This window comes from Muscardinus avellanarius, assembly GCF_963383645.1.
Source record: "Muscardinus avellanarius genome assembly, chromosome: 17".
In the NCBI taxonomy this organism is placed as follows: Eukaryota; Metazoa; Chordata; class Mammalia; order Rodentia; family Gliridae; genus Muscardinus; species Muscardinus avellanarius.
In genome coordinates, this window is record NC_137803.1 from 44730753 (window position 1) to 44756523 (window position 25771).

At 37.6% G+C, this 25771-nt stretch overlaps 1 protein-coding gene across 1 annotated transcript in view; it reads right to left on the reverse strand.

Annotated features, from left to right (window-relative positions):
- Nucleotides 1-23199, reverse strand: part of DSG1 (desmoglein 1) — a gene marked incomplete at both ends in the record, with an annotated part of 35454 nt that extends 12255 nt beyond the window's left edge. Inside the window, 10 exons of the mRNA XM_080714705.1 lie at nt 724-863; nt 2426-2685; nt 4267-4452; nt 4705-4839; nt 6537-6703; nt 7613-7757; nt 10033-10188; nt 12067-12198; nt 12732-12767; nt 23152-23199. Of these exons, the coding sequence (XP_080570831.1) occupies nt 724-863; nt 2426-2685; nt 4267-4452; nt 4705-4839; nt 6537-6703; nt 7613-7757; nt 10033-10188; nt 12067-12198; nt 12732-12767; nt 23152-23199 (1405 nt within the window). The remainder of the gene's footprint in view (nt 1-723; nt 864-2425; nt 2686-4266; nt 4453-4704; nt 4840-6536; nt 6704-7612; nt 7758-10032; nt 10189-12066; nt 12199-12731; nt 12768-23151) is intronic.
- Between the last annotated feature and the right edge of the window lie 2572 nt (nt 23200-25771).

Below are 25771 nucleotides of genomic sequence, written 5' to 3' on the forward strand. Positions count from 1 at the left end.
ATATATATATATAATGTTTTTTTTTTTATTTAGAAACAGAGTCTCTTAAGCCAGCATGGCTGGCTTTGAATCTGCGCGATCCTCCTGTCTCTGCCTCCCAAGCTCAGAGATTATAAGCGTGTACCAACATGCCTGGCCATATATTCTTTTTGAACAAATGAATAAAAAAATCTTTGTGGAAGTGTCACATAGATATTTAAATTCAGTCCATCTGATATTAAAGTCCATGCCCTCTGCTCTGCTAGCTCAGAGCACCCTGCAGTTCCTGTCAGCCATCGTCGTCATGGCCTTCTAACTCCATGTCACTACTGTCCCATTTCACAGAAGACTGAGGCACAGATGGATCACAGAACTCCTCGAAGATCTCAGAGCTAGTAAGAGATGGTACAGGATACCAACCAAGTCTCACTTCAGAACTCATGGTCTCGGGCACTAGATTGCATGAGAGAGTTGAGGCTATAATGCCCAATATGACAACTTTTGTCAGAAAGGGAATTTCTTTGAAATCTATTAATAAAAGTCTTAAGACCTGGGTATATTTATAGCTTTTTTTTTTAAAGGGGTTCTTTTTTTTTTTTGTCGTTTTTGGAACTGGGGATCGAACCCAGAGTGCCACACCTGCAAAGCAGGCACTTTGCTACTGAGCTACATCCAGCCCCAAGACCTGGGTATATTTATAGCAAGCTTCCTCTAGAAGAAAATAAATTTACATCAATTTCTTACCATCTATAGATAGTATTGTTCCTTGGTATTTTCCCCCAAGCATATCATACTGGTTCTTGGTAACTTTATTTCTCAAGGTGATTATGCCTGTTCTTGAGTCAACAACTAGCAGATCGGCTGGATTATTTCCCATTACATATCTGTATTTGCAAGAAAATAATGCAAATTAATGTCAAATCTCTTAATAAAAATTTTTAGTTATAAAATGATATTTTCTAGTTAGTAGTAATAAGCCCCAGGTATAGCTTTTCATTATTAGAATTTCTTCTGGTGTGTGTGGGGGGAGCAGTACCACTCAAAAGCAGACCAATGATTTGATTTAAGGAAAACAATATTGAATAATCATTTCTTATGGATATATTTTTATGCCCACTTAGATGTCAGAATAGTTCTTTTATGCTTGAAGTCTCATTTCCCTTTGTTAGCAGCAAACTGTTTGTGGCAGTTTTATATCCTGGGATTTCAGGGGCTACTCCTAATTCTACACTATTCTCTTAGCAAAAAAAGTTATTTAGAACTGAGTGTGGTGGGGCACGCTTGTAACCCCAGCATTTGGGAAGCCAAGACAGGAGAATCGCAGGTTTGTTGTGGCCAGCCTCAGCTACTTAGTGAGGCCCTCTACAACTTAGCGATACCCTGTTTCAAAATAGAGAATAAAAAATAGAGCTGGAGATATAGGTTGGAGGTAGACCACCCTTGAGTTGCATCCCCAGGATCACACATACACACACACACGCACACCACACACACCACACACGAAACCCAGCCACTTGGCCTTCATCACTCAGCCTGCATCCCTTCCTGCTTCCATTTCTCCCTCTGCACGCACTGTGACTTTTTAAGTCTTCTCTTGAATTCTAAACTGTGACCTTGCTTTGTGCATCCTAATCACTCTTTGACTTCAGAGTTTTTCTTCTTGTTAAATAACTCTCTGTTTCAGGCACTGTGCTGAGCTCAGGGAGCAGAACGTTAGGAGGAGCAGGGTAGGGAGGAGGCTGCCCTCAGTGAGTTCATTCTGAACGGGGTGCTTGGAAGCTGATTAGCAGCGGTGGTTCAGTGTGGTCAGAACAGAAGTACTAAGGCTGTGGGTGGACAACACAGAGAAGGAACGTCAACACACACTGGTACGGTGTCCCCACCATTCTGGGTCACAGTCACATGTAAAAGTACATGTGCACAGACAGACACTCCCACAATTTTCACCAGCAAGGGGAAGATGTAGGCATACAAAAACTTAAAACTCTACATGGCATAATACTCCTTGATACAATTTTTATACCAATATTACTGACCAATATTTAGTGCTGATTAAAGTGAAGAAAATAACCCAAATGAGCTAGCTTTGCAATCGGAAAATCAGTCCCATAATATCTTTCTTAAGTGGGAGGAGTATGGGGGAGTGGAACCATAGCACATAGTATTCAATTAATTAATCAATAAGACATATAGATATAGGAGTATCAAAACTTTCCACATATGTCATTTTCACACATTGTACCTTCAGTTTAAATTTTACATCTTGCATTAATTTTTACATTTTTAAGTTAAACACTCTATAAGTAATCATTCAGTATTTTTACAAATAAATGATGGCTTCCAAAAAGTAAAATATTTTAATTCAGATGCTTAATAGTTCTAAAAAGAAAATACGTACTTATGTTTCAATACATGGCAAAAATTAGTTGGAAAATGTCATTCTTACCTGACAGTTGTTGAAGCTCGACCTGTGTCCAGGTCAGTAGCTACGAAGTCACCCACTTTATAATTTGTTCCCATACCACTGTTTATTACAAATGTCTTTGAACCGGGGCGGAATACGGAGCCTTCAATTACATTTCTCACGATCACAGAGATTGCAGTTGCTGTGACTTTATACTGAGACATAATTGACTGATGAAAATCAGCTTTATTTCTAACGCCGATACTAAGTTGAAGATTCTGCATAGCTTCATAATCCAGGGGCTAGGAAACACGGAGTAAAGTGGTTTTACCATAAGAAAACATTTTAGAGGACAAAGAGTTGTTTGAGAATGGCAAAATAATTTCTTATATCTCTTTCTATAATTAAATATAAATGCATACAAAACCTCACTCTATTTTTACTTTATCTCAATGTAAATAAGTGCAAATATGATATAAAAATCTAATTGTCCTAGATCCCTCATTGTAAAGTTTGAAAACATGTGACATAAGCTCTAACTCTACCCAATAAATTAAAAATTTAAAATAATACAAATAATCCAATTCATGTGTTTTTTACTGCAAAGACAATTTATGTCAGCTTACATCATTTCATGTTTCTTAGAAAGTAGTTCTATTTATAATAAAGTGTTGTTAAATATATTGAGGTTTTGATGATTGACTAGTTTTATCCATAAAGAACTATTTAGAAAAATTTTACTTTTGTAAGTATAAATTTTTGAGCAAGTTGAGTAATAGTGTATATATATACAAAAGTATGTATATAAACTTCAAATATATAGAATGTATAAAATATGTTAAAGTTGTTTTCTTCAACATATTCTAGAAAAAATAATTCCTTGTTATGAAATAATCTAGTCTTATTTTGCGCTACCTCCGAGATACCCCCCATCCCTACTTTTTATTCTTTGTTTTGAAACAGGGTCTCACTGAGTTGCAAAGGGCCTCACTAAGTAGCTGTGGCTGTCCACGAACAGCTTGTTTTACAAAGATATTGAGAAAGATAGGATGAATAATTTTTTTTAAGTTTAATGGCTTTGGGCAATAAATAAGGGTACAATTTTCTATTTTGAGTCCTGTATGGTGTCATAGAAAGAATGTGATTATCATAGCTAGAAAAACCTAGGTTTGAATGTTGGCTGTCACCCTTGCTAGCTATGAAAACTATTCTCTTCGACTGCTTCTTTATCTGCAATATGAGTTTGTTATAACCTAATTTGTAGAGATGCCCTGAGAGAAAAACTAAAGCATCCATATGCTATTTCAAACAAATGGCTCGGGGACACTTTCTGTAGACATAGGTGGCAAAACCACACATTTCTATGGGTCAGAATTCTTTAGAAGTCTGTTTCCCAGGGTTATTCTGAGAGAAAGAATTAGTTGAACAGGGATTGCATTTTACTATGAAGAATATATATTACATGCATCACACATGGACCTCTGCTGCAGATTTAAAATATGAAATCTCTAAGTCTTATCGCACAGGGGGAAACCTTCACTATCCCCCAAGAAGTCAGCCTTTTCCCCCTCACATCTCAGAGGAAATACTCTACCGCAGGTGAATGTGGTGGGTCATTAACATAGGAGATAACACCACTGGCTTTAAAACAAATCTCTGGTACACTGTGTTCATAATAAGTCTTGGACAGCAGCCATGGCGAGCTGGGAATGTGGTAATTCTATCATTACAGCATTTTAATTTTAAGTTTATAAAATCACACGGGGAAATAAATAACTTAATTTACATGGCCACTATCCTTGTTGAATAATAATTGCATTCCAATGCGGACCTGGATACATATTTTAAAGCCAATGTTAAATCTACTTTAAAAATATTCTTACCTTAACAACCTTTAGAATGCCTACATTTGTTCTTTCATTCATTTCTATTTCAAACCAATTTCCCTCATTTCCAGAGATAAAGAAAGGCACTCCGATCCAGTTGGCTGTGTACTCTTCATCCAAATCAATTATTCTAATTTGGAGCAAATCCGAATGCAGAGCATTTTCTTCAATAGACACTTCATACTGAAATAAGAAGAAAAAAATCAACACAAACTGTGTGAGAAAAGACTGTATCAGGCTTATACTGAAATGTTGATGGTTATTCATTATTTAGAAATGAGATCTGTGTTATAGTCTCACTTTCATTACTCAAATGCATTTTTAAAAATTCTTTGAACAAACAAGAAAAAAACGTGTATGTTTGGGTCATATGCCACTAGACATAGCAGGTTTTAAAATGAGATGAATTTAATTTTTTTAAGAACAAATACTTACTGAAGACTGTTCCATGTATGGGATGTTATCATTGACATCGAGGATTTTAATGACGCATTCACACTCTGCTGACATGCCATCTGTGCCCCCATCTCGGTCTGAGCCTCTCACACTAAGAGAATACTGGGCATATTGCTAAAAGTACACATGAAAAGCAATATCACACTTGATATAGTCTTTATTGTCTTATGTAAAGTTATTTTAAAATATTGGCTCATCATTGACATAAATCGATGATAGAGATAGGGTAATGCAGAAAGTTGAAAATTCACAAATTTCACATGAATTAATGTGGAAATTTCCACTTTCATTTCCAACGATGATGATCCAGCCTCTTTTAAAAGAAGTAACACACTGGCTATGGTGGAACATACTTGTAATCCCAGTATTTGGGAAGCTGAGAAGGAGATTGCAGTTCCAAACCAGCCTCAGCAGTTCAGTGAGACTGTTTTAAAATAAAAAAAATTGGGCTGGAGGTATAGCTTAGAGGTAGAATGTCCCTGGGTTCATTCTATATACCCACTCCCTCCCACACAAAAGAAGTATTTATTTATTTACTTGCTTATTTACTTATGATACTGGAGATTGAGCCGTGGAGCACTTAATCACTGAGTTTACAGTCTAGATCATTTTTTTTTTTTTTGAAACAAGGACTCCCTCAGTTATCATACTGGCCTCAAATCTGGGATCCTCCTCTCACAGCCACACAAGGCCTGGGATTATAGGCATGTACCATCATATCTGGATAGAAGCAACAGTTTTTAAAATGTCTAACTTCTTATTAATCATAATATGTCCAGGGGTTGGAAAAGTTTCTAAAGGGTGAAATGGATCAGAATGATCAAGAGGAGAGAGATTAAAGTTTAATAGAGAATTGTGCACAAAAATTACCCAGTCTAAATAACCAGTCCCCGAATTTGCATGAAATGAGAAGAGAAGACAAATAGTTTGTATTTTGGGGTGGGCAAGAATTGTGGCATTGGGATTATTGACAATGTATCATTCTTGATTCTATTTGTGGTATTTACATTTTTAGAAGCTTATGGTACAAGCCATGGAGCCTTTCCCAGACTTCTGCATGACTGCATACTATTTCAAAATGCTGGGTATAAGTTGAAGGTCTCGACAAAGCCATCTTCTCTCTCTCCCCTTTGTGGTCCGGGGCCTTGCACAGGCATCCTGGGATACAATGTGCCAGAGTTGCCGATGGCTGTAGACCATTCCTCTGCTTATGACACCCTGTTCTTAGAACTTACCACTAAAAATATTTTGATATTAAAAGAATCTGGGCTGCTTAGAAATTTCTAGAAATATAAAGCTAAATTGATTTCTTCTAGTAATAATTTTCAAACAAGTTAGAAAAGGAGCTTAGAAACTGATAACACTTGGATCATTTAAAAATAGGAAAATGATCTTATTTACCGTAAATCTAGTAATCAGTAGGAAGATTGCCATTGTTAAATAATTGCAATGATAAAAATAAAATTTAATTGAGTATCTATAAAATAAAACATCTTTGCTTATATTCTTAATGTACTTACAGATATATTTATCTCACTTTTAAAAACAAAGATTTGTCTCTACTTTCTGCAACCTTTTATACTCTAAAAATATAGTTTTCTTAAGTCAAGGCAAATACTAGCCAAGTGATTAAATAAAAGATGTCAGAATAAAATGTAATTAGATAATTCCCATTTTTTACTTAAAAATTTTCTCACATTTTATGTAACAGTTATGTAATGATAGACTAGAATATTATTTCTCTGTCTTCAGTACCCTTATGTATACAAATCGCTCTTTTGAGTAAAAACCCATTTAAAGAAAACAATTACCTCTCTGTTTAGAAAATTGTTCATTGTTCGGATTTCTCCCGTGTATCTGTTCATGATAAACATTGGTGAATCAGCAGGCTCCTGCCTTATGATCTTGAAGGCTATTTTTGAATTCAAGTTGTTTGGTTCATCTGCATCGGTAGCATTGATTCTCATCACCAGTGTATCTAGAAAGTTTTAAAAATTGGTTGAAAATGCACAATTTACATTTTTGTTATAGTTTATTTCCAACTGCATGTAGATTGGTCTATGCAATATATATACTGTTACCTTCCCTCTCTACACCTTTAGCTTATCAATGTCTTAGCTCCTCTCTTTATTTAGCCTTATCTTGATAAAAAAAAGTTACCATTTCCTAGGACCACAGACATTATTGATTGGCTTTCTGCTTCTTAGTCTAGATGATTTCTTCCTTTTTTTCAAGATACTTATGGGAAAATAAAATGATATCAAGACCAGATTAACTTTTTTCTGACTGCAACACTTGGGGGCTATATGATCTTGTCCTCAGTTTCTATCTCAATAAGTGGAGATAATAGTAATACATCCTCACTGAAGTCATGAGAGAGTTATAAGAGACATGAGAGAAAGCCATATGAGGTTTCTATTGAACGATGAATTTTTATTACAATCACATACATGTATTGAGTTAACATAGTGTGCACCATAGAAGTGAATAAATATCATGTCTCAATAAAACATTTAACATAAAAATGTATTATTGTCAGAAGTAGGTGGTATTGCCCCTCAGCACAGGCTGGAGGCTAAATTGTGATACCTATGCCCTACCACCAGTGTGCGAAATACTTTTGGAATTTCTGTTAGGAATCTCCTGTAGAGCTTGTGCAGAGTCTGGTGAGTCATCCTCCTTAGTGCTTTGGATACGGTGTATGACAGAGTGGAGCTATTTTCACAGCAGAAGGGAAAGCCTCTCTGCTGGAACACTTGTCTGGGTGTGGGGGTCTCTTACATTCATGATGTCTATCTTGACATCATTTAGCCTGTAGTTGTCTGGCTGTTAAGAATGATCTGGAAGCCAATATATTCCTGTTTATTTAATAAAGTAGATTACTTACTTGCATTAGAATTTTCTTCTATTTCTCCTAGGAAGGTAGCCATGGAAAACACTGGAGGGTTGTCATTTATATCCAGAACCCTGACTCTGAGCTCAAGGGGTCTCTCTAAATCTTGACCCAGTGAATTCAGAGCCCGGCAATAGATCTAGAAAAGAGGAATAATTATGTGGTGAAATAGGTGTTTATTAAGTTCTTACTTTAGAGGGTCATTATGCTAGACGCTATGGAGAATTAAAAAAATGAGATTCCTACTAGAATATAAGCACAAGTATATATATATATATACATATATATATTATATATATAATATATGTAACATATATATGTGCTTGATTTCCTATTTGATGTTTACTTTTTCTTATGTATAATCTATAAGGGAAGGCAAATGTGAGTACGAAATATTTAAGAGAAGGCAAAGTGATTAGATATATAAAGGAAGAACAAAAATACTTTGACTTCATGGGCTAATGTAATGATTGATAGATCTTAAAAGGCAATTTCAGTAGATGGATTTGGGAATTGGCAGGGTGTTCTGATCAAAGAAAGTCTTTTTGTTTTTTTCTCTTTTCCTGCCCTCCCTCCCTTCTTTCCTTCCTTTCTTTTTTTTTCTTTTTTTTTTTTTTTGTACCAGAGATTGAACCCAGGACATTCTACCTCCAAGCTACATCCCCAGCCATTTTTATTTGTTTTTTGAACCAGTGTGTTGCTAAGTTGCTTAGAGTCTCACTAAGTTGTGAGGCTGGCCTTGAGCATGTGCCGATCCTGTCCTAGCCTCCCACATACTGAGATAACAGGTGTGCACCACCATGTTTGGCAGCAAAGAAATGCTTATGGGGAAAGAAATGGAGTAATATAAATGTTATACTTGAAATTAGGAATAGGGGTTGTTATTGGGAGTGGGGTTCAAAGATGGGGTAAAAAAATTACTTTAAAGAAATGTAACATTATTAAACTAGGGTGACCATGTGGGTGTTTGTGCAGTTATGATTATTATTTAAAATGTGCAGAAATATAATGTGCACTATTTCATATATGTGGTATGTCTTGTACAAAGTATATTGTGCTTCAAGGAAAGCTGATTGGCTTTCCAATTTCAAGTTTGTGGGGAAGCATTATGATAAAAAGGCAGGTATGTAGATTTGGAATTGAAGGTGAAGAAATGAATGTCATCCAAGGAATAATTAGTATGAGTGAAAGCACCAAATGCGGATTGCTATTGACGGTATTCTAGGATCTGGATTGCTATTGGACAGTATTCTAGGATCTGGATTGCTATTGGACAGAATTCTAGGATCTGGATTGCTATTGGACAGAATTCTAGGATCTGGATTGCTATTGGACAGTATTCTAGGATCTGGGTTGCTATTGACGGTATTCTAGGATCTGGATTGCTATTGGACAGTATTCTAGGATCTGGGTTGCTATTGACGGTATTCTAGGATCTGGATTGCTATTGGACAGAATTCTAGGATCTGGGTTGCTATTGACGGTATTCTAGGATCTGGGTTGCTGCAGTTTTAATAGAATGGATTGCAAGTTCAGAGAGGGGTGTGGTTCTTCATTCTTGTTTTTAAAGTAAGTGTTAATAAGTGTTGACCATGATGACAGACGAGAATGGAAGCAGCTATGGAACAAGCAGAAGAAAAATAGAAAAAAAAAGTGGATGGAGTAAGGTTTCTGAAGATACAAGCAACTACAGGACTGCGATATCTGGGATAAACTGTGGGGAAAACAGAAAACGATTCTGCTTTAGGATTTGGTGAAGAATGTTTCTGAGCTGGAGGACAGGGAATGCATCACAGGCGTTTGCATGGATGGCCCTCAGCCTTTTCAGTGCAGTTGGTCTCCGAGTCAGCCGCTTGAAGCGCAATGAGATTGAGGGTCTGAAGAGAGAGGACGCTGAGCTGTGTGAGAAGCTCCTGCAGAAACTCCAGCTAAAGAGAAATGGATTCCAAGGCTCATGCAGAGAAATGGAGAACCCAGGCGAGCTTGAGCAGTGCAGTGTGAGTTTGTAATGGAGTATGTTCCCACCGAAAAGAACCCTTCTGTAGCAGCACTGAAATGAAAAGGAACCAACATTTTCAGCTATTTTTTTTTAAAGGAGTAAAAGTTAGATAGTTGTCCTTCTAAAGACTCTACCCAGAGGCAGACTGGAGGCTGGCATTTTTACTAATACTTCAGGGTAACACTCTTTTTGTTCTCATTTTACTATCTAGTGGTTTATGGGATGCTCAGGATTTAAGAAACACTAAAAATACCTAATATTGAAATGCTTGAAATTAAATCAAGCATGACTCCGATTTTAAGATTTTTTCTAAAAATAATTTAGGCTTTAAAAAAATAATAATTTAGGCATATATATATATATATATATATTTCTCTCATCTGCATATATGAGAGAAACATGCACCCCAACTTACAATGAAGAAAGGGGTGACCTCTCGATCAACTATGGATGTTATGTTAATTTCACCAGTTTTTTGATTAATAACGAAGATTCCAAAAGGTGGTTGATCAATTCCTACTCCGGAGATGCGGTAGGTAACTTGCTGGTTTGCAGCACAATCTGAATGAATCTGCAGAAAGAACACAAGTGAAAATTTTACAGAGAGCAGATTAAGAGCTATTCGATATGTAACAACTATCGCGCGCGCGCGCGTGTGTGTGTGTGTGTGTGTGTGTGTGTGTGCGTGCGCACACCTGTGTGTTACTGGAGATTGGACCCAGAAGCATTCTACCTCTGAGCTATAATCTCAGCCTTGTTATTCTGAAGCAGTATCGCTAAGTTGCTGAGGCTGGCCTCAGACCTGCAAGCCTCCATCTCTGCCTCCCAAGCCCTGGGGTTATAGGTATAAGCCACCGCAACTGGTGACAACTGTCTTTCTTGAGGATCGTTGACTGTTCTATTCTTGTCATCATTTGAGAAATGTCAAAATCAAAGTTATTTCCCTAGATAAATGTAATTAGTTATACTATTTTGATAGTAACTGTATGATAAACTACTTTTAATTGTAACTGTAACTGTATAATATAGTATTTTTAATGGCAACTGATGATGTAATAAAATAAATTCAATTTCTCTTTTACACATCATAAAATATATCATCCTAATAAATCTAAATCTACACAGTCATCATTCATACATTCGACATTTATAATTTAATCTTGTATTATTTTCCAGGTCTGGAATAGGATCTCCTAGCATTCTTAGGAGTTCAGTAATGTTGTAATTATATAACACTGACCTTGAGATTTAAAAACTTTATAAAGTTTTAAAAGAAAGTTTTTAGTGGATTTATATAGGTAAGAAAAGCTATGTGAAACTTTTATTTTTAAACTGGAGAGTGAACCCAGGGGCATCCTGCCTCTTGTGTATCCCCCAGCCCTTTCTATTTTTCGTTTTGAAACAGGGTCGCTAGGTCGCTGAGTCTCGCTATATTTCCCAGACTGTCCTCAAACCTGCCATCCTCCTGTCTTCGTCTCCCAAGTATTGGGATCACAGATGTGTTCCACCACACCCAGCCCTATTTGAAATTCATAACCCTGAAAATGTTTTAGCAGAAAAAGCAGGAGGCAGATCAAATGAATGGTTGTAGAAATCAGAACTCTTTCTTTAAACTAAAGCACTGTATGACTATAAACAAGCACGCTGCAGACACTGTCTGTGTGAAGGCGTGTGTATGTGCATCTGTCTACACATCTCTGTATTTGAATGTGTGTGAATCTGCATGTGGGGTATTTTTGAGTGTGTGTAGAGAAGATGAGCGAAAAGAAAGTAGACAGTATAAAGAGGCTTGCTGTGAATATTAATAAATATAATAAAGTGGGAATTAAATTCTAAGAGATTGTGAAGCGGAACCAGCGCATGCTGAAGAACTGCCTCCGCGTATGTGGAATGCTAAGTTCATTCTTGGCATTATGGATTTTTTTTTTTTACTAAATGTTTTCATTTACAATTAAATGAAAAATACAATCACTGTATTTTCTCATTTACAATTAAAGGCGATGCATGCTCATTTTTATTTAATTTTGTCAGTGAGGTGAGGCAATGTTTAACTGTTTCTCTGAGTACAGAAAAATATATATATTTTTTTGGTAGTGAGGATTGAACACAGGGGCATTCTACTCAGAGCTACACCCCAGATCTTTTTGTTTTGAAACAAGTTCTCACTAAGTTGCTGAGGATCTAGTTAAGTTGCTGAGGCTGTCCTCAAGCCTGCAATCCTCCTGCCTCAGCCTCCTAAATATTGGGATAACAGGCATGCATCAACACACCTGCCTTGACTACCCAATTTTCTTAATTAATCCTCTAAGACACTTATGTTTTCATAATCTGAATGGCTGTATTTCTGTTCTGTACCATCACTTCCCAGTGAGTTATTTTCACAAAATATTTAAAAGACAGATTGTTTTGAAGCTTTGCTTTTTGAGTTTGGTTTGGGGTTGATACTTACTTTGGCAATTGGGTTTCTCTTTGAGTTATCTTCACCCTCCCGACAGGCTGCTGCGAACTTGATCCATTCACGTTTTTGTCTTCTGATTGAATGCCACTTGATGGTGCCATTTTTAGTGTTGTAATCTCTTACCTTGAATGGGTAAGATAAAGTAGCTGTTAACCTCTCTCTCTCTCTCTCTCTCTCTCTCTCTCTCTCTCGTATTGGGGATTTACCCCAGGGGTGTTCTACTTTCAGGCTACACTCCAAGTCCTTTTTATTTTTTAATTTTTAAACTGGGTCTCACTAAGTTGCTGAGGGCTTTGCTATGTTGTTGAGGCTGGCCTTGAACCTGCAATCCTCATGTCTCAGCTTCCAAAGTACTGGTATTATGGGTGATGGCCACCATGCCCAGCCACTTGTTATTTTTATATGTAATTCATCTTCCACTGGAAATTTTGGAGAAAGGCTAATTACAAAATTAGAAACAGTGTTCAGTTGGAGAATTTAGCAATTTTTGTAGCCTGTTAACTTCAGCATTATATTTACTTTATTTATTTAATTTTTAAATAAATTTTTATTGGTATTTATTTATAAAAATGAGTTTTCTTCGTAAAAAGTGTTGTTATTCCCAAATTATTTTCTTTTGCTTTAATTTGCAAAAAAATGGATTTGTCATATATTACCTGGATTCGAAATTCACTGTGAACTTCCAACACAACCTATAAAAATAAGATAATCATAATAGTTAATTTTAATTGAATGTTTAAAAAGTCATATTATCTAATCATTTAAAAACATCGAGCATTCTGGCTGTGAGGCATTAGGATTGTTTCCCAGTCCGAAGCGCGGGTAAATCCGTCTCTCGGGGCTGATGAGGATGCTTAGAATTCTGTTCGTACCTTTCAGTTTTGCTCCCCTTTGTATTGCTTTTAAAGAACTTTTTGTCATTCTTAGTCTAGGCAGATACTTCTGACCACATGTCTAGCATAATTGAAGCTAGAGCCCAGGAGAAGGAGGTTTGGGAATTCAGGATCTCTAAGTGAATCATGTGCCCAGAGCTGAGAGCCGTGAGTGCTATCCAGTGAGAGTCAGCAGTAAGTCGTGAGACTAAAACATTAGGCACTACGTTCATGGAAAGAGGAAAAGATGTTTAGAGTGAAGAGGGATGGATAAAGAGCAGAAAGATAAGTAGAAGGACTCATGATATTTGTTCCCTTACATTTCAAGTTTAGATGGAAGATTTTCTACTGTTCATTAAAAATTGAAGATGATAACATTTCCACCTGCTTTGAAATATAAAAATAAACATTTATGAAAAAATAATTTCCTTGATGTAAAAATGAGTTCATTGTTTTATTGTTAGTACTGAAACCAAAAAGGATTCTGTCCACGCAGCCTTCCATAGCAAGGAGAGGAAGTGCTGGCGTGTAGGGACCGTTGAAGGGTTTGGGATTTTCATTAGTCTTTTCTCTCCTACATTAAACAATTTCCCTGATCAAACCAGTATTCTAGTCAAGCACAGCTTTGCTTAGCTTAAGCTCTGTCTTTGATCTTTATATGTAATGTGTAGTAAAGCATCAAGATAATTTAAATTCTTTTTCTCTAACACTATAGGTATTTCTTAAAATACAGATATCCATATAATATCTCCATATACTTGTTTAAGATATTTTAAATATGCATATTTAAAATTAAATGTGGAGTTGAAGGCAAATTACATTTATTAAATTTTAAATTACACTTAGAATCAATTAAAATGGTGTACATCCATACATCCTTAGCTTTTATTTCTCCCTAAATAAGAGATGTTCAATATCTGAGGTATTTTTTCAGAATTATAAAGTGTGAAAACCATTTTCACAATCAAACTTTATCTGTATCACTAATATACTTGCACTTAAAGCTACTAATAATAGCAAATTTATTATGGTGTGTTTGAGGATTGAACTGAGGGGCATTCTACCTCTGAGCAACATCCCAGCTCTGTTCTATTTTGTATTTTTGAAACAAGGTCTCACTAAGTTACCACATGCTGGCTTTGAACCTGAGATCTTCCTGTCTACCTGTAGTACATGGGGGCTGCCCCATGTACTAAAATTACAGGTACATACCACCACATCTGGCTCATGATAGTACTGTTTAAAATAGCAAATTATTATTTATAGTTGGTTTTAATTTTACCTTTAAAGAAAATTTTGTAATATTTCAGTTTCCAAATATACATATGTATATATATTTAAATTTTCATGATTGATAAGTGAGAAAAAACATCTATTTATGGTTAATATGAGTCATATGAAAAGAGAATTATTTACTCATAATTTAGATCATCATAATTATTACAATTCACTAAACAATAGCTAAGTATTAGGCATGCCAGCCAATATGTTTAGGGGAAACTGTATTTACTTTTCACAACATATACATGAGGTCACTATTAATATTACCTTCATTGTACAGATGAGGAAATTGAGGCTTAAATATTAATTTATGGCTACATAGAATCTATTTCAGCCTACATTTGTGGGTTTTACAGTAAATTATAAGATAGCCTATTTTCTCAAAATATTCAGTATAACATCTGAGAACTCAAATTACTACAAGTTTTACTTTAATATATTATCCTTGTGATTAGCAATATATATACATTAGTAATACTAATAGTAATAAAAAGGAAACTAAGCTGGGAATGGTGGCACATGCCTGTAATCTCAATACCTGGGAGGTAAAGGCAGGAGGACTGTAGGTTGGAGGCCATCCTCAGAAACGTAGAGAGACTCTTACCAACCTAGTGAGATTCTACTTCAAAACAAAAAGTATAACAGGGCTAGGTGGTGTCTCTTGAAAGTAGAATGTCCCTGGATTCAATTCCTAGTCAGTTACACACACACACACACACACACACACACACACACACACACACACACGGGGGGGGAGGGAGAGAGAGAGAGAGAGAGAGAGAGAGAGAGAGAGAGAGAGAGAGAGAAGAGAGAGAGAGGGAAGAAATATTCCAGTAAATGGCTCCCAGCCAGGAGTGGTGGCACACACCTGTAATTCCATTACCAGGAAGGCTGAGTCAGGAGGATCATCATAGGTTTGAGGCCAGCCTCAGTAACTTAGCAAGGACCTATATACAAATAAAATAGGTATAGGGCTTGATGTAGCTTGGAGGTAGAATGCTTTTGAGTTCAATCCTTCAATTCTCAGTATTGAACAAAAATAAAAGGAGTGAAACGAAATGGCCTCATGTCCCCACTAGTAACTGAAATGCTGTCGAGCCCATTTGAAGCACAGAACTGAGAGCCTGTTGATGCAAATGCGTACTTCTGGCTACCTGGGAAATTTGGGCACTTTTGTGGGCATGGGACAGGAGGTAAAGAGACTGTGCTTGTGGGTTTGGGAGCTGTTTCTCAGCAACAGAACCTGTCTGCCTCTGTTACCTTTGCAATCCCCTCCTGCAGTGCAGTCAGCGCCTGCCGCTGTTTATCTTGGATGACTGTGTGGATGACTCAGATCCCTTCCAGTTTTATGAAGCTGCCCATTCTTTTTCCCATGAGAAGCAACTTGGGCAAAGACCAAGAAGGTTTCACCATAGTGTCAAATGCTCAATTGGATGAGTAATTAAAAAACTGCCAAGTCTGCTTAAAATATTGTGGGTTGACCTAAGCTTATTTTCTTTTGCTCAGAGTCTAGAATAAACTCAGATTCAAAGTCACTCTTCAACTTTCAAAGGCAAAATAATGACACGAGAAGATCAAAGGCTGGAGGCAGAACCTTCAGTGTATTTTTATAAATTCTCTGGGCTTTGGTTTGCTCATTTGTAAAATGGGTAGACTAACTTTTGTGCAGATACCGTTCAGATCTAACATTAAATTCCTGTGTGTAGTAGGAAAATAGCTAAGCATTTTGATCATGGGAACAACAGAATGGAGTTGTGGGTTTAAAAGATGACTTGGACAGTTAGTAGGAGTGTGGAGAAGAGGCAGCAATTACAGGCTGTGAGTGTTTGAGTCTTCTGAGCAAGTCAGGCCAGAGGGGAGGAGGCGCATGGGGGAGCGGAGGCTGGGCTCCCAGGGGGAAGGCCAAAGGAGAGACTGGGTGGGAGGAATTGGCTGGAATTGAGAACAGATGGAAGGGGGAGTCAACACTGGGAGGAATCACAGGTGATGGTGGTTGTGAAAGTGGGCCGGACCGGGCGTGGTGGCGGACGCTTGTAATCCCCGCTCTTGGGAGGCGGAGACAGGAGGATTGCGCAGGTTGGAAGCCAGCCATGTTGGCTGGCTTCCAGGAACTCCAGTACCACCAAAAAAAAAAAAAAAAAAAAAAAAAAAAGAAAAAGAAAAAGAAAGTGGGCTGGAAATAAGGTATCAGTAGAATTTAGCAGAATCAAACATGCTGAATTTGAGATGCCTGAGAAATACCCAGATAAAGATGCTTAGCAATTGTGTGTGTGTGTGTGTGTGTGTGTGTGTGTGTGTGTCCTGAGGATTGTGCCCAGGGTTATTCTACCTCTGAGATATACTCTTAGCCCCATTTTATTTTTTTATTTTGAAACAGGGTCTTACTAAATTGCTGGGTCTCACTAAGTTTCAGAGGCTGGCATTGAATTTGCAATCCTCCTGTCTCAGCCTCCCAACTACTAGAATTATAGGTATGCTCCACCATGCTGGGCTATGCTAAGCAGTTTGAAATAGGCATCAGCGCTCTGAACTAAAGTTCTGCCTGGATCTGGAGATCTGACGGCCATCTGCTCAGATAGGAGAGCAGTCATTGGAAAAGATCAAGTTCTTAAAGTCAGGAACCCCTGCCCCTACAAAGAAATAGCCAGGGACTGAAGGTGATGGGAGGGGAACCCCCAAATCTGTGTGACTGTAACAAGTACAACAAAGAAGAAACAAAGAAAGGAGCAGAGAAGCCAGGCGTGGTGGCGCACACTTGTAGTCCCCGCGCTTGGGGGCTGAGACAGGTGCACAGGTTCGAAGCCAGCCTCAGCTACTTAGTGAGGCTCTCAGTAACTTAGTGAGACCCTGTTTCCAAATAAAATATAAATAGGTCTGGAAGTATAGCCCAGAGGTAGAAAGCCTCTGGGTTCCACCCCCAATACCACCAAAAAAAAAGGAAAGAAAGGAGCAGAGAAGTGGTGGTAGTCACAGAAGCAGGAGAGATTAGAATGCATTTTAGTAGGTATCAAAGAAAGGGAGATGGAAGCCAGATGGTATGTGAGTGAGTGCTGTGATTATATACATACATATTTGAGCAGAGCTAATTCTGAGGTTTTCAGTTATCTTCACAAGAATATTTTCAGATAGAGGGAAGAAGCATTTTGCCCAACTGAAAGAAATGAAGGGACAAGGAAGGAGAGGATGTCCTGAGGAGCGTCACTTTTGCCATTTTTTCAGAAAATTCGGTGATAAGAGGAAAGAGACAAAATGAAAGAACTGGATTCTGAAATCAGAGGGGTTTGGGGAGGGGCAAGGGAGATCTGTCGACTTTTGAAAACTGAGAAAGGAGAGAAGAAAATTTTGATCTAAAACTCATTTTAAATGGATGCAGAAACTTTGAAAGTGAGTTTATTTATCCCATATTAAGCAATTGAGACTTCTCTGTCTATTCACGCTACTTGTTCTACTGCTTTTGTCAACTGATATTCCCACAGCCCTTTTGAAAAAGTGTATTTTTGGTAGAAATTAAATTGTATGCCCTCAGGATTTACAACTTAGTTTTTTTTTGTATTGAAGCATGCTTAGATTTTCTGTCCTTGTTTAGGCCTGATTGTCCATGTGACTTAGCTAAGGTTTTCTAGGCATCTTTCAGGAGCTGTCATTGGTTTATAAAATAAAATTTGGGCTGTTTAAAATACCAAAATAAAATAAAAAAAGATTCTAAAAGAGGTATTATGATGGAAGAAATAGGAAGGGGGAAAAAAAGGACTTCAATGAGGAGAAGAGGAGAATGAATGGAGATTGCAATAAATTGATCAGGAAAGGGCAGTTAAGAACATTGTTCGGAGTGATCGAGACCTTGACCTTAGAGGGTGAGATTACATTTTTTATGACAATTAGGGGAGTTGTTTGGGCAGAAATAGTTCTGGAACCTGCATTTACGAGTTTGTGATGGAGATTCCCTTAGAGATGAATACAGGGCAACCTCTAATCATATGTCAGCTCTCTTGCCTGCTGGTGGAAACGGAGCATGCCTCAGTTTCCCCATATGTACATGAGACTAAGCTCCTACTAATCCTCAGATTCTATGAAAGCATGAAGAACCACCTGAAGTGCACCTTGATGAAGTCCTCTCTCCCTTCATCTCTGTTTGGGAGCCAATCCACTCATTTCTTTACTTATTTTGAAAAGCTGTAAGATACAAATTGCATGCTAATTTTAATGGTTCCCTGATTACACTTAGTTTTACCACGATTTTTATATTGAAGTTTTTACTTTGCGTATAATAAAAATAAACTTGAGATAAGTTTTTATAAAGAAAATTTCTTCATTTAATAATTGTGAGCATTAATTTGATAAGTATATCTAATATATTTGTCAACTATCATGTGCATCACAAGGATGAATTTGAGACAAAAGTAAAATGCAATTTGCCTTTTTCATAAAAAATTTTATTTCTGACAAAGCATATAAATCTGGGTTTGATGACACATGATTATATTTATTTTCATACATATTCAATATATTTTTTGTTTTGACAAATATATTTTGAATATATATTGTGTGGTTTCTTTTTTTTTGTGGTACTGGGTACTGGGGTTCCTGGAAGCCCTTCTACCTCCGGGCTACACTTCCAGACCTATTTTTATATTTTTATTTGGAAACAGGGTCTCCTAAGCCAGCGCGCGCGGCTGGCTTCGAACCTGCGTGATCCTCCCGTCTCTGCCTCCCAAGCGCGGGGATTACAAGCGTGCGCCACCACGCCCGGCTTATTGTGTAGTTTCTTAAGGCTTCATGAAGAGTTTTTTTTATACTGGGGATTAAACCCAGGTGTTCTGAGCCACACTCACAGCCCTTTTTATTTCTTAATTTTTAAACACGGTCTTGCTAAATTGCTGAGGATCTGACTAAGTTGTTGTGGCTGTCCTCAAACTTGAAATCCTCCTGTCTCAGCCTCCCAAGTACTAGGATTACAGGCATGAAACATTGTGCCCAACTTGCATTAAGACTTTTAAAAAGCCTAAATTCTAAAAATATTAAGGTAAACCTTAGATGAAAAGTCAAGAAAATGCATTACTGCACCATAAAAATGTTAGGAAAATCCAACATGATTATTTCCATGTTTAATACATAGATGGTCTTTTTGACGTGTTTGTGGGAAAAGAAATAAGCTATCTATAAATTCCCTTGTGTTGCTTCTACTTTGTGTGATCAGCTACCCTCTGAGCTGTCTTGCACTGGCTCGAGCTGCTACTTTGATATGACTTCTCATTAGACTGGTGGAAAAGAGTGTGCTCTCTTCTCATAGACCAATTAATAGCATGGATCAGCTGTGGGTGGCATTAACAGAGTTTGACCTAAGCCCATTAGAGGAATCTGCATGCCAAGCATAACTGGCAAGGGTGGCCCGGCCCAGCACTCTGAGAGGGCATGCCCTCACCCAGAGCAGACCCGACTGCAATGCCAGGCAGGGCCGGCGTCCTGCTCCTGTTAGGCAAGGCCTGTTAGGAAACAAGGACACTCAGCAATGGCGTCTGGACAAAGGTGGGGCGCAGTTACCAGAAATTAGCGACATTACTTTAGATCCATGAGCCTCTTCAAACAGGCAAGTTTTGTCCCCAAGAACCAGTCCTTCAGTCTCAAGACACCATTCCCCAGTGCTTTAGGTTTTCCTATTACTAAAACTGAAAGATGACATGTTTTTACTCTGGTAACTCACATCAATTAGGTGGTGGTGCATTTGGGCTCCTCTTTATGTAAAGGAAAGAGGAGATGCTGATATGAAATCTGCATTAAAATAACAAAGCTTTTGCCAATACCATATTAGTGGAAATGGGTACCCTGAAATACAGTTTATGCCTCACGGAACAGATAGACAGAATGACAGCTTCCCTGCTCTAGAAGATGTTTACTGAAATGATGATCGTCATAATGTACATAGCTCTAATGGATGTGTCTGTCCTTTCCAGAGGAGAGCATGTGGCTTGTCCTCTCTGTGCTTGGTACTAGTTTGTTAGTCTTTTCTTTGCTTTATGTGACAGTGAATGCAACTAAGGGCACTTAAGATGTCCAATAAACGAACTATAGAACAAGATGAATATTATTTTTAATGTATTTTAGCTTGAGTGCTGAAAAACTGTTCATATCCTAAAAGATTTCAACCAAATTGCAGAATTAGTTTATCATGTGATCAAAAGATTTTTCAAAAATAAAATACTAACCCATAGGAAGAGGAAAGGATCATTTCTGGCAATAAATACCAAAGTGTTCTCTATTCTCTAAACCTGACATAGCAAACTTTGCTTTATGGAAAAAGGCATCTTTAGATTTGTATCAATGTTAATAGATGAACTGAACCCAGCAAAGTTGCAAGTAATTTTCAGAAATCATTAGAACCCCAGAAATTCGGCCAGTTCTGACTTGCTCCCCCACAATGGCTAGGCTATCCCTTTACCATTGCCATGGCTAACACAGATTTCTTATATGTAGTGTATAGGCAACATTTTTCTGTGTCCAAAAGAAAATATATTCTAACTCTTTCCTCCACCCCAAGTACTGATTTCATGGAAGAGAGAAATGAGGAGGAGGAGGAGGAGGAGGAAGAAGAGGAGGAAGGGGAGGAGGAGGAGGAAGAGGAAGAGGAGGGGGAGAGCAAATGAAGAATCAGTTAATATTTTTGGTTTGCTGTGTTATAGTCTGTCTGCAAGACTTGCTGGATAATGGAATGGCTATGTAGTGTTCTTGGTCACTTTCAGAGTAGGCTCTTTGCTTTATTCTCTCTGGCCCAATCCACTAATTTTAACAAGGTTTAAAATTTTTGTGTATATGGAGCAGACTACATGACTACAGAACTTGCAGTTGCCAAGTTCTCAAGTGGCTTTGCGTTAAAGATACTATTTAAATGTCATAAAGAGCTTCACAATGGTTCAAGTATATTTTTACATGGATTTTCATTTATCAACTTGAAGCAGAGAAAAATATAAAGCCTTTATGGAGATGTTTTTCTCTTCTTTTTGATAAAGGTGAGTATTTACAGTGAAGCCAAAGAACAGGAAATTGGAAGTATGCTTATAGTGGTGGTTATCTATGGGGCGAATATTGTAAAACAAAAAGCAGGTAAGATAACTTTAAAGAATAATTACCAAAACATATCTGGTAAAACAAACCGTAAAAATAACTGTTCCTCAAGGCCTTAGAAAGTGGAACAGTTATCGTGTCAATGTAAAAGAAAAAAAAATTAAGGTAATTGCAGTATAATTTTTTAAAGAAATCATTTTCCCAAGGCATATGAGAAACTTGTGATTGATTCCAAAGGAAAAAAGACCAAATACTCCTCTTCTTTCCAAAAGTAGTCCCCAAAGAAACAAAACATATATCCAGGCTCAGAAAACAAAGTAGAAATGTCCAGAAACCTCTCTCTAAAAGGAAAGTTCAGTGAGGATACATGATTTTGCTAAAATGACAACATTTATTGAAGATAACTAATTAGAAAGTAACTACTTTGAGGAAGTTTATAGGCTGTAATTAATTAGAAATAATCATATAAATCAATAAATAAGGCATGCCTCATAGATTCAATGAAAGTCAGTATATAAACATCTGAAAATACTTTAATCAATTTAAACTACACAATAAACTTTTATCAGTGAAATTTATATAGAATGAAAAATAAATGTGTTTGTTTATTTGGCAATACACAAATGTTCCTATAGTCAAAAGATATAATGCTTCTTGCTTGCAGCCATATCTCAAGTTATGATCTAATTGGTACTGAAAACCCATTGAAAAGCCTATGGGATGGGGCTAATGGTGGGAGGCAGCTTAGAACTAAAGCTAGAAGCTCATTTGTGCTCATTCATAACTTAATGTAAAGGTTATGATCTCTTTTAATAAACAGAATTCAAAGTAACCGGCATACTCTGATTCAAAGATCTAGCTTATTATATAAACCCAACATTCCAGTTCAAAAATTAGGCAAGTAGAAACAAATATGAAGCACACATCCTGCCAAAGCCGGAGGGGGAGTTACCTGGCACCTGCCCTTTTGGGATTAAGTTCACCTTACTGTGAGAGAGACCTTGGCTTTAGAATTGCGGCCAGAGTGAAATTGTTGTAATGTGTTGGTATTGCACTAGTATTTCTCATCTCTAAAAAGAGAAAGCTAATAGCATGTAAGAGGGGCAATGGTAAATCATTTCACTATATCCTCTGTCCATCAGATGTATGACTTCTATACAACAGTCATTATTGACTTCTCAGTAGTAAGAACAAGAATAGTAATAATTATACTTACCCTTTAATAACAGCCATTCCCTCACCTGCTATGTTATTTGTAAATCTCCTAAACTGTCACTTTTAAAAATTTGAAATGTTGTTTTAAATCAAATCATAATTAGTGTGGGGCTTCTAGGGTTGGCAGTATGGCTCCTGACAGTCTATAGAATGATGAGATTGTTCAGATCTTGAGGCCAGCCACAGACTGCTGTGTTTTTAATTTACATGGACCCTGTTTTTATGCTTTAAAAATTGCAAGGAGTCTGCCTCCAAAGATGCCAGAGGAATAGAAACAATATTTAGGTTGAAAATCAGGATGCATCTGCAATATTTAGTTTAAAAGATCTCCCACAAATGATAATCTAGACAATGAAACTAAGTGTGATATGAATTTTCCTAGTTCAGAATTTTCCCAGCATGACTTAGCAATGGCTTCCATGTCTGAGATGTGCCATGATGAACAGCCACTGATGCATTCATGTAATCTGGAGTCTTCAATTAAAGAGAGAAACCCTCTTTTAAGATCTCATTCATAAAATCACCTTGTCATTAACATAAATCTTTAATGGGTTTAGGTTAGAACACCACTAAGTAACATTTTCCAAAAAGATCTAGCCTGCTTAGGATAACTAGGAGGATAAAGAATGTTTTAGCAGAATCCACTTACCAGGAAAATGAACAGCACCGCGGCTGTCCTGAAAAAGTGCCAGTCCATTGCCGCTGCCGGGTTCCTTTACATCCAGCACCAAGGGAGTTTTGTTTGTTCTCTGTTCCTCTGCTTTCTCCCACTCAGCTGGTGTCTGATTAAAATTAATTTCTCAGTAGATGTTCGTACATGCAGGCTTTGAGGTGTTTCTGCCTTCCTCTGGGAGAAGAACCGAAGGTACGTATAACCAGTCTGGATCCCCACCCTAAAAACTTGGGCTGGTCTCACTGAAATGCTTGACAAGATCATCATTGCTCCCAGGTAAAAGCACAGGGACACACCCTTCTTCCAGCTGAAAAGCAGCTCTCTACAGGGCAAGGAAGAGTCACTGTTCCCTGGCAGGGTCTCAGTGGCAGCATATAGAGCAATTAAGTCTGTGGAGGACCAGGCGTTGGAAGGGGCTTCTCATCGTAGACTTTATGCACATTTGTTTAGCTTCTCTTTACACTATAAAGGCAGTTATAGTTTGGCTTCTCATATTTGTCAGAGGATTATCTGGTGCCTGTTCAGAGCCAAACCCTCAGGTCAGGGTAGAAAATTATAAGCTTTCCATTTTAGTAGATGAGAAGAAAAGATACAGTTATTTTCTAAGTCTTTAAGAGAGAGAATTTTTTTCCAGTGTTGAGAGTGAAGATTTTTTAAAGCATTAATTCAAATCAGCCAAACTTATTGTCTTATATTACTTATAATTATTAGGTTCTCATATAAGTCACACTTGTCTACAAGTCACCAAAGTCCTGAAAACCTCCATTTTCTCTCTAAATGAATATTTTTCTCTCCCCGATTATTTTTCTTCCTTTAAGATTCTGACCTTCTCAAGTGCAGTGAAACAAAATTTAGAATACCACTAAGCTAGACTCAAAGTAAACAAACAAACAAAACCCAAGTAAAACCGCACTAATAGTTTTTTTTTTTTTTTTTTTAAAGAAATTCAGTGCCTTAGCGACTAAGAGAAACAGAGAAAACCGTTCTTCCTTGTGGTGGGTTAAGTCACTGAGGATTCCCAAACACCGAGCCAAGAATCAGAATGGTGAGCCAATTAGAGCCCAGGGAAATGGCTGCCCACACAGGCAGAGGACTGAGTGCAGCCCTGATTCCAAAGACAGACAGTGACCCGCACAAGGCACCCTTTGAACAGATTCTTGGGAAACCTTCTCTGCACCTGGCATTGTCTAGTGTAAATACTGAGAGTAGCAGGAAGGCTATAGGTTCTGGATGCTTTCAGAATTTGAAATGGGAGTCTGGAAAAGAGACTTACCTAATATTGATTATAGACAAAGGATGTTAAAAATGTCTCAGAAAAGCAAAGAATATTTCTGAGGATAGAGGTGTACAAAATGCTGTAATTTCACTATAGTTGTGTGGCAGAGGGTCTGAAATCTCATGAGATTCATTATGGTGCACTGAAGGGAGGAGAAAGCCTGCCTAGGTTTCCTTGCAGTGAATAAAATGATTATGCTAAGAATGGGTTGATATGAATAAAACAAAGTAAAGGGAGACAGAGGAGAAAATTTCTCATTAGTCAAGTGAAACAGAATATGAGTATTGACCTATGACTTAGTCTGAGCAATCTGTTAGTAGCATTTTCTGACCATGAATGATGGAGACTCACTAGCAGCAGGGACCAAAGGACCTACTCTTGGCAAGTGAATGTTCTATCCACCTTGGATTGTGGGCAAGACGCCAGGGTGTGCACAGGCCCTCTTCATCCATCAGATCACCCTTACCCAAGCCCAACACTGGCTCCTCCCCTAACCCAATGCCCTGTTTCAACCATCCAATCAAATGGAGAGTTTCTATAGAAGCAACCTTTCCAGCATCCTCTGGGGAGGGGTGTCAGAACCCCAACATTGCAGCAAGGGCGGATGGTCACATGAGCTAGTGACGTTGATCACAATTGGGAGGGAATTTATGAGTGGCTATTTCTTCTTTTCAGTCTCTTTCTCCTTCTTACTCAATTTAATCCCCTTAGAATAGTGCCCTCCAATAAAACTTTCTGCAAAGTACAAATGTTGACTGTGCTGTCTGCCTGTGCAAGGCAGGCACTTGCTGCAACTATTGATCATTTGAAATGTGGCTGCTATGATGGAGGAACAAAATTTTTAACTTAAGTTCATTTAAATAATTTCATGGTTGGTGGCTACCCTTTCAGATAGTTCAGAAGGGTTAGAAGAACATCATTGCGTTTACGTTCTATCTTATGCCACGCCTCAACTCTTTCTGACCTTTAAAAACTCAGCTCCCTTCAACGATGTAAACTATAAAACTATTTTTTAAAACTAGAAAAAACTCTACCTTTGTTCCAGTTTTCAATGAATAACTTTTATTTTTTTATTTTTTTATTTATTTTTTATTTTTATTTTATTTTTGTGTGTGTGTGGTACTGGGGATGGGACCCAGGGATCTTCTACCTCCAGGCTACACTCCCAGACCTATTTTATATTTTATTTGGATCAGGGTCTAAGTTGCTTGAGAGCCTCACTAAGTAGCTGAGGGTGGCTTCGAACCTGTGTGATCCTTCTGTCTCAGCCTCTCAAGTACGGGGATTACAAGGGTGCGCCACCACACCCAGCCCAATGAA